Genomic DNA, 10,088 nt, shown 5'->3' with positions numbered 1-10,088 from the left:
CAGGTTTGCTGGAAAAGCAGGATCCAATGGCTGTGAGCGCGGAACATTGTGTTCTAGTGGGCAGGTAGTCCCCCTGTCAGAACACAATAGCTCAGTTTTTTCAGTCTGCTGGGTTGAACGAAAAAAAAAAATAAGAAAAAAATAAAAAATAAAATAAAAATTCTACTTGTGTGTACCTAGCATTATGTACTGTCAGCTGTAGATATCTTTACCAGGGATTTCTTGAGAATTTAAAATGATTTAAAGGGTTCTTTCATTGCAAAAATAGCAGAGAAGGCTGTTCTAGGATTTATTCTGTCTGCAGTAGGTTTTCAGTTATAGGCAAACTGCAATCTACGGAGTCTATAATAATGAATTCTTACATGGGTTGCAAATGGTGGTGTATGTGAATATAGCAAGTCTGTACTGGAGAAGTACCAATAAAAGCTTAAAAACATGACAGGCAATAAAAACACCAAATTATATATGTAAAGATTACTTATAACATACATACATACCACAGGTTTAGTAGCAAGACACATGACTATTACAGATGATGGAAAATAAATGAAAGGAACCTGAGGATTTAGGAATACAGAAAGATTTAATCCAGCTGGAATTTATTAATGTATATCTCTCAGTTGCAAACAATGGTTTAGCCATTTTGTATTCCTCCTAAGCATAAAAGGCAGATGATAGACATGCATTAAACATCCAGGACTACAATACCCCTCCATGTAATGAATTGCCAGGGTTATTTAATAAGGCCATACAAAAGCACAGTTTGATGAATTGCAAAGTACAGTTACCCACTGTAGCATTGAGATATCAACTTCCATTACTTTACAGCAGTCCAAACAATGAAAGTCTATTTTCTGAAGTCTTGCTTAGGGAGGTAATGCTTTCTATTTTATGGACAAGATTATCCTCGTTTTTTTTAATCCTTGGCAATTTTTTTTAAAATAGTACAAGAAAAATAGAGCATTTTATAAGGTAAAAAATACTTATTAGAATCCATAGGAAGGCATTCAAAGTTTTACACGTGAAACAAGTAAATTTATCTTAACAGCACAGTGCTGTTTGCTCACCTTAAATGGCAGCAGGCAGTTGATTTAGGATTGAATAACGTAGTAAGAAATTTGTGTGTACATAAAAATTTCAATATGCAAGTGATAATTATTGCTCAAATAACTTTTGGACCAAACAGTTAGTTCCCACCACTGCCAGATCCAGAAAGAATGGAGCAGCCACGGTTTGTAATTTATGACAGATCATATGAAGAGTTGAGCTTATTTCTGAATAAACCAAATCAAAATGGAAGTACAAGTATCAACTATTTTTTTTTTTTTTTTTTTTTTTTTTATGTATGCTGCACCCAATACGTCCTTTCATTTTTAAGATGACAGCACCTGCATTAGTTCCCAGCATTGAAAAAGGAAAGAAAAAAGCATAAATGGTGCCACCTAAAGGGGATTGGAAGAAATGGTTTCAGACAACTCTGTTTCAAAAGGAAACTCATAGCTAGACATTTTATGTTGCCACTGGAGAACTCCGCTGAAAACTCTACTTCCCTGACTGTCATGAGGATGCTTTGGCATCAATAATATGATCAAGTCACCTGAAATAAGCTAAATGATTAGGTCTGTGATTGAGATCTATTGAAGTCATGCAATTTGCATTTTAAGAAGCGTCATCCAACATATTTCTCTTATGCAAGATGCAAAAGAAATTTGCAGGGTATGACAACCATTCACCACCCAAAACTGAAACAGTTCTGCATGAACTAACCATTACACCGCAACAAAAGCTTTGTGCTTCATGCCACTTTGTATCTGCTAGTCAATAGCTAATGAGCCGATAAGTCAACAGCTACTAAATACAAAAATGGCTCAACCACAGTATAGAGGTGGAGGAACAAAAAATTAATTTAGGCTTTTTGGCCAACGGTGCAAAGAAAAAGATGTACCAATAATCAGAAATGATATTTAACTCGCCCTTCATTACTACTTTTATGTTGTAGAAAATTTCTAATTGGTGGTTTTTGGCGCATGCCACTGCTCTTTAAATTACTGTTAAACATGCACACCCACCTAAGTTTATCTGCACCAAAAATAAATTTACTGTTCTTGTAAAAGTACATTTTGACAGTGTTCTGCAAATACTGAGTAAAGCAACACTGGTGAGCGGTAAAGTGGCTTTACACAACAGGTGTCCCAATCCCTTCTCAGCGATTGGACAGAAGGGGGCACCAGTACTGCAGGTCCAATATGAATAAAGGTTACAACCCCTGTGACATAAAAGTTTGGGGTAATTAGGGGAACAGTTCCATGTATGAAATGCAGAGGTTATAACTCATCTTCAACATGTTTCTTGGTAAATTTTCCTGTGAGTTTTTCCTGAGCTTCCTTCATTGCTTCAACCACTGTGGGGAGAACAAAAAAAAAAAAAAGTGTTTGTTAGTCGCTCTTACAAACTAGCTCCAGACACATTCATCTACATATTTATATGCACAGTCCTCTCGAGTGATAGGTTTTGTTTGTTTTAAGAAAAGGTCTACTAAGCTTCACATTGGTGCAGCGGATAACTTTAGTTTCCTCTGGTACCATAACCGGTTTGGTTATACTCTCAAATTCCCAGTCATTGGAAACCAAAATTTTCATGGAATGCACTGGTGATGTCCAACAAGCCAGCTGTATGCCATTTGGAATAAGTGATACTGTAAAATTAGGCTGTATTGGTGTTTGATGCACACTTGGGTCAGGGGCATAAAATTATTATTTGCAAAGCCCTACACACAAAAGGAATAAAACACATTTTAAGAATTGTGATGACTTCAACCTATATTACATTGCATCACAATTGTCACAGCTCTTTCACTAAAGCCCCATACACACGGTCGGACTTGTACAAACTTTTCCGTGGACTTTTGTACAAAGTGTGTTGTCCACAAGTTTGTATTGCATACACACGGTCGGACTTTTTGACAACAAACACGAACGTGGTGACGTCACAACGTACTGACGCCGCTTCAAAAGAGGACGTTCAATGACTCCAGCGCCACCTTTGGTCAACTTCTGTATTGTAGTCTGATCGTTTGCAATGGTTCTGAGCATGCGTGTTTGTACCTTGTACAAAAGTCCGATGCTTTTGCATACACACGGTCGGACTTTGCTCCATCGGACTTCTGTTGTCAAAAAGTTTGTCCGTTCGCAGAGCCAACAAAAGTCCGATGAAAACAGAAAAAGTTTGTCCGATGGAGCGTACACACAGTCGGATGTTGCTCCAAAACAGCTAATTTGCATGTTTGTTGTCAAAAAGTCCGACCGTGTGTACGGGCCTTTAGACAAAATGAATAGCGAGAGATTGCTCACGCTCCTATGTCCAAAATGGGCACTACACAACAAGGATTCGATATACGCAATAGCATCAGACTCGGGAGGGAAGGAACCAGGGGAAAATAGACAAACCATGCTATATCACTACAGGAAAATATGAGACTTGGCTTCTCCCAAACCTGAAATTTCACAATAAAACGACTACACTCCAATATGGAACAAGAACCTCCCCAAATTCACCAAAATACAGGACACAAACATATGGTCTGTGCAGTGAGTATTTTAACTATAGCACCTACTAAAAGATGGACGCCTTAAAACAGTCAGCTCACTTAAAGAAGAATTCACAATTCAAAACCAAATGTTTTTTTAGATCTCTACAACTTCGCCATGCAGCACAATCGCAACTTCTGGACTCTGTCCCACACCCTACACCCAATGTCATCATGGCAGTAATTAAGAACACAGACCCACACAAACTGATCTCAGCATTTTACAATATGCTCTCCACCCCCATCTCTACTAAAATAGTATACAACCCAAAACCCAGATGGGAGAGAGAGGTGGGACCAATACAGGATGAGGAGTGGGAGGAGGCACTGGAGTCCTGTAAAGCTGTATCCCCCAAACTATCTGTTCGACCAATCACAACTTTACATCCTATATAGGGCATACCTCACACCCCTTAAGCCCCACACACACACACACGATCAGAAATTCTGCCAGAAAAAAAGTCGGATGTGAGCTTTTGGTCAGAAACTCCGACCGTGTGTATGCTCCATCGGACTTCTGCTGGCAGAATTCCAGCCAGCAAAAGATTGAGAGCAGGTTCTCTATTTTTTGGGGTCGGAAAAAGTTCAGATCGTCTGTACAAATTCCGACGCGCAAAATTCCTACGCATGCTCAGAAACATTGAACTTAATTTTCTGGGCTTGTCATAGTGTTGTATGTCACCACGTTCTTGACGGTCGAAAGTTCAGAGGACTTGTGTGGCCGTGTGTATGCAAGCCAAGCTTGAGCGGAATTCCATCGGAAAAACCATCCAAGTTTTTTTTCCCGTCGGAAAATCTGCTCATGTGTACGGGGATTTAGAGTGGCAAGATACAAACTCACCCAATCTACCATATGCCTGATGTGTACACAAGAGACACAGGCACATTTTTCCACTGGATCTGGACACGCCTCAAGATTCAAGGCTTGTGGAAACAAATCGTGACATTTCTACACGATACAATGGGTTCACCCCAAGCATTAGACCCAAAACAAATGCCTTCTTGGTATATTACCAGAAACAATTGATAAATATACAAAAAACATTTCTTCACGAGATGTTTGCAGCAAGGAAAATCATAGCCGTATAAGAAATGCATTATATTAACAGAGGCTGCCCCAACAAATACAACAAGATATGGGACTGCTGGCTTCAGGAGTCTGATACCTGTGTATAATTAAACCAAAATTAGCTTGGAATAAATGCTCAGACACGTCTCAATATGTAGTTTTTATGTACTAAATGTACACTCATAGAATATACCCACATGGCAAAAACATCGCACCTGTTATCTTAATTACAGACTGTATAACATTTAATGTATTGTTACCAAGTTTATATGTAAAAGCAAAAACATAACATGTATGCACCAGTTGATTAATAAAAGCCTTTTTTTCCCCCTTGAACAAAGAAAGGGAGACAGTAGATACCTTCTGTTTCAAGAAGGATCTAACATGTTTCACGCTGGTTCAGTGGAGGGCTTTTTGTTATTTTTCCATCCATCTCACTATAGGAGATTATGCTTTCAGGCATTTTATTATATTAAAAGGTTTTATTGGGATTCACACTGTTAAGTAAAATATATTCCAAAGTCTGGTTGCACATAACTGACTTTAGAAATGCTGTGGGATGAAAACCAGCCTATGTCTTGTGTACCAAACAAAGCGACAGTCATCTTAGCATGTGAGCTGATAATGCCTAGACAAAACAGTGTGCCAAAATATAGACATCAATGTCTAGGGGGAAGGAAGGGAGTAGGAAGAACTACAACAAGGGTGTAGAAAGTTATGGGGGAGATTTTCTGCTATTTTTCATACAATACAAAGCTTACATTTTCCAAAAATGACCTGTTCAGCAATAGGCATAATCAACAGCTAACACAAGTGATTTTCTATTTACTAAGCCCTATAATTTAGTAGTCTTAAAAATGAATTGTGATGGTCATAAATGCTGTACTTCAAAAAGGCACTGCCCCGGCATAGCAGGACTTCTGATATAAGCTGTACAAGCTAGGCCAAAAAAAAAAAAAAATACATCACAGGAAGATCATTCTCTCTTCCCCCCCCCCCCCCACAAAGTTTGCATTAGCCATCTTACATACCTTGCTCTGCACTGCTGTAAAAGTACTTGTAACTTGGGTTCCCTTTTGAGTTTATTATCTCTGGATGAACGTGCCCACTGGGATCTAAAATATAAATTGGTTTTGAAACAAATTCATAATTCTCCAAACCACAAGCGCCTTATACAGTTTTGCTGCTTTGCTGACCACAGACTCTCCAAAAGATGTGCAAGTTGCCCATTGACAATTTATTCAGTGATGTTAACAGATCTCCTCTTGTTTGCTTTGTTGTCTTACCTGTCAAAAGGAATCCAGGAGCTCTGGCAGGAAACAAAGGAGAATCGGGGCTGTTCTGTACAAAAACCATTGCACAGAGCAGGTGAGTAGAACATGTTAGTTAGAAGGCCAAGACAAATGTCTTTTTGCGACATACATTTTTGAAATACAGCAAGGTAAGCTAAATAGTTTCCCAGATCACTGGAGAAAGCAACGGTGCATGAAAGCAATGCATGGATAAAACAATGATTCCATCAGCAGGTAAGATGTGTTCCCTGTATAAGAAACATCTTAAATGCAGCTTAAGGCTCGGTTCACACAGGAGGCGGCACGACTTGCCGCGCCGCGACCTGACAAGTCGCCCCCGTTCTGTACTACGGAACCGTTCTAAGAGGAGCGACTCGAGTCGCTCCGACTTAGAAAAAAGGTTCCTGTACTACTTTTGGGCGACCTCGGGCGACTTGCATTGACTTCTATACAGAAGTCATTTGCAAGTCGCCACTGAGGTCGCGGCAGGTCGGGGCGCGGCAAGTCGTGTCGCCCCCTGTGTGAACCGAGCCTAAGACTGCATTCCAGCACTATGGAAAAGTACTGTCCCTCCCAATAGAACACACTGGATTGCTCAAATCAATTAGATCCAAAGTGATGATCACGGTGTTGAAAGAGCAAGAGGAAAAGTATTGGGAAAATGTGGGCTCCCTATTTTATATGGATTAAACTTCACTAGCCTCCTAACCATAGCCTGAGGTTAGGAATCCCGGTGGTTTCTCTGATTCCTGGAGGCGATTCGATCTTCTGGGCATCAGCCCGGGTAGGGCAGGTGGGTTTTTACCCTCACGCCCCTTCTTTCATTGGACCCCCTTCATTTTTTCTTTCCTCTTCTTCTCCCCATTCCCTCCCCCCTATCACTTTTTATATTTTTCCTACTGGCGTGTCATGGTGCCTTTCCCTTTAAAAAAAAAAAAAAAAAAAAAAAAAAAAATTTAAAATTAAAAACAAATAAAAAACTAACGGAGGACGAAAACTGTATATTCCAGCTGTGTACACAGGAAGCTCTGCTGACTACTTATAATTACACATAGTCTACACCGGTGCCCAGGCCTCTATTTTATCTGTACTTGACATTAGATTTTTTGTGTATTGTCTACAGGTATAGGTATATCCCCCTCGCACACATTTCTGGCAATAAGGCTCATCGGCAGTGGCTGCTGCAGTGACTACCAGCTAGTTACTGGAAAATCACAGGTAAATGCACATAGTCACTAGCACACCAAGGATACTCAAATGTCATCCTAAAGTTTTATTGAAGAATGATCACAAGAGAGAGTGCACTGTTTCGGAGCCTCGCATGACCCCTTTGTCTAGCATGTGATGAGGTTTTTGTGTATGATATTTACTGTACCCAATCTTATATGCGTCTGTTAACTACTTGCTGACAATTCGCCACAGTTGAACTGCGGCAGGTTGGCGCGGCTGCGTGAATCACCGTCATTGTACATCGGCTCTTTAAAATTGATATAGCAGGCACGCGTGCGCCCACAGCATGTCCCCGGAGACAATGCGCATGGCCATCTAGCGCAGGGTTTCTCAACTCCAGTCCTCAAGGCACCCCAACAGGTCATGTTTTCATTTTCCTCAGATGAAACAGCTGTGGTAATCTCTAAGGCAGTGAAATTGGTCAAAATCACCTGTGCAAAATAATGGTAAGACTAAAAACATGAACTATTGGGGCGCCTTGAGAACTAGAGTTGAGAAACACCGATCTAGCGCGATGTCCGTCCGGCACCCACAATCGCTCCTCACAGAGCCAGAAACACACACACACACACACACACGTTCTATCAGGGGCGCAGAAACAGATGTGTTCCTACTAACCTAGTGTTAACCCCTTCCTTGCCAGTGACATACAGTTAATCAGTGGCTATTTTTAGCTCTGATTGCTGTATAAATGTTGCACAATTTTCAGTTAAAGTGCCATATCGCAAAAAATGGCCTGGTCAGAAGGGGCAAATTCTTCCGGGGCTGAAGTGTTTAAAAAGGATTTGTTTTACTGCTTTTTCTAAAGCATACTATAAGCATTTCAAGGGTTTGTCACGTCAACTGAAGTGCAAGTTTAATACAATGCAGGCAATTACATGTGCCTATAGAAGCTATAATCATCGTAACTTACCCAGGAAGACAATTCTTGGGATGTATCCTCCATCAGGGCTATATGCATCACCTTTTGGTTCCTCCTCATCCTAGATTTAGAAAAATATAAATAAAAAAAAAAAAAAAAAAATTATATTATATTATATTATATTATATTATATTATATTATATATAATTTTACAGGTCAGTAACAATAGAAGGTCTTAAAAGGTTTGTGAATTGAGCCTAAAGTCCCACAGGTTTCCCCCCCTTTAAAAAAATAAAAATAAATAAAAAGCCACAGAAAAGTCTGCCCCTGCCAACCACAGAGCGAGACTAATTTTATAATTAGATAGATATCCATATACACACACACACACACACACACACACACACACACACACACACACACACACACACACACACACACACACACACTTTCCTACAGCAGTTATTGAACAACATAAAACTTTTTTTCAAGCAGAAGCCAATTTACTTTTCAGTATGTTCCGTTTCTGCTGAGCAAAATATGATCATTAAAATGAAGCCCACACATGTACCAGGAAAATGCAGAGACGCCTGTATAAAACCAAACAAAGGCAGCAATACTAGTCAACAAGACAATCTGTCAAACAAATTAATCAGCAATCCTAGCAAAAGTGCTGTTACATGAACTAGATTCATGGCCAAATATACTGCACTAGGCATTTAAGGTCAGAATGTTAGTTTTGGGAATTATACAATTGGAGAGTTTGGATGCATCAATTTCAGGGACGAAGCAATATCAACCTCCAAAAATGAAGTAAAATATAAAATCATGTATCCTCCATTTCCTTTCAGGCCGTTTAACTTGTATATCTTGATATTTCAGAAAAAACACACACACACACACACACACACACACAGCCTTGCGAAAGTATTCGGCCCCCTTGAACTTTTCAACCTTTTGCCACATTTCAGGCTTCAAAACAAAGATATAAAATTTTTATTTTTTGTGAAGAATCGCCAACAAGTGGGACACAATTGTGAAGTGGAACGAAATCTATTGGATTTTTGAAACTTTTTTTAAGCTAATAAAAAAATGAAAAGTGGGGCGTGCAAAATTATTCGGCCCCCTTGCGTTAATACTTTGTAGAGCCACCTTTTGCTGCAATTACAGCTGCAAGTCGCTTGGGGTATGTCTCTATCAGTTTTGCACATCGAGAGACTGAAATTCTTGCCCATTCTTCCTTGCAAAACAGCTCGAGCTCAGTGAGGTTGGATGGAGAGCGTTTGCGAACAGCAGTTTTCAGCTCTTTCCACAGATTCTCGATTGGATTCAGGTCTGGACTTTGACTTGGCCATTCTAACACCTGGATACGTTTATTTGTGAACCATTCCTTTGCAGATTTTGCTGTATGTTTGGGATCATTGTCTTGTTGGAAGATAAATTTCTGTCCCAGTTTCACGTCTTTTGCAGACTCCAACAGGTTTTCATCCAGAATGGTCCTGTATTTGGCTGCATCCATCTTCCCCTCAATTTTAACCATCTTCCCTGTCCCTGCTGAAGAAAAGCAGGCCTAAACCATGATGCTGCCACCACCATGTTTGACAGTGGGGATGGTGTGTTGAGGGTAATGAGCTGTGTTGCTTTTACACCAAACATATCGTTTTGCATTGTGGGCAAAAAGTTTGATTTTGGTTTCATCTGACCAGAGCACCTTCTTCCACATGTTTGGTGTCTCCCCCAGGTGGCTTGTGGCAAACTTTAGACGAGATTTTTTTATGGATATCTTTGAGAAATGGCTTTCTTCTTGCCACTCTTCCATAAAGGCCAGATTTGTGCAGTGTACGACTGATTGTTGTCCTATGGACAGACTCTTCCACCTCCGTTGTAGTTCTCTGCAGTTCATCGAGCGATCATGGGCCTCTTGGCTGCATCTCTGATCAGTCTTCTCCTTGTCTGAGCTGAAAGTTTAGAGGGACGGCCAGGTAGATTTGCAGTGGTCGGATACTCCTTCCATTTCAAAATGATAGCTTGCACAGTGCTCCTTGGGAT

At 40.1% G+C, this 10,088-nt stretch overlaps 1 protein-coding gene across 1 annotated transcript in view; it reads right to left on the bottom strand.

Annotated features, from left to right (window-relative positions):
• Positions 1-564: 564 nt before the first annotated feature.
• TXNDC12 (thioredoxin domain containing 12) overlaps positions 565-10,088 on the bottom strand; it is a 36,269-nt gene continuing 26,745 nt past the window's right edge. The window contains exons 5-7 of the mRNA XM_077453336.1: positions 8,091-8,160; positions 5,687-5,770; positions 565-2,401 (exon numbers count right to left, since the gene is read on the bottom strand). Coding sequence (XP_077309462.1) covers positions 2,325-2,401; positions 5,687-5,770; positions 8,091-8,160 — 231 coding nt within the window. The 3' untranslated portion in view covers positions 565-2,324. The remainder of the gene's footprint in view (positions 2,402-5,686; positions 5,771-8,090; positions 8,161-10,088) is intronic.

Source organism: Lithobates pipiens, unplaced genomic scaffold (genome assembly GCF_037356315.1).
Source record: "Lithobates pipiens isolate NorthernLeopardFrog02 unplaced genomic scaffold, aLitPip1_a1.2 Scaffold_23, whole genome shotgun sequence".
Classification (NCBI taxonomy): domain Eukaryota; kingdom Metazoa; phylum Chordata; class Amphibia; order Anura; family Ranidae; genus Lithobates; species Lithobates pipiens.
The sequence above is the reverse complement of the archived record's forward strand: the minus strand, read 5'-3'. Positions and strand labels throughout refer to the sequence as shown.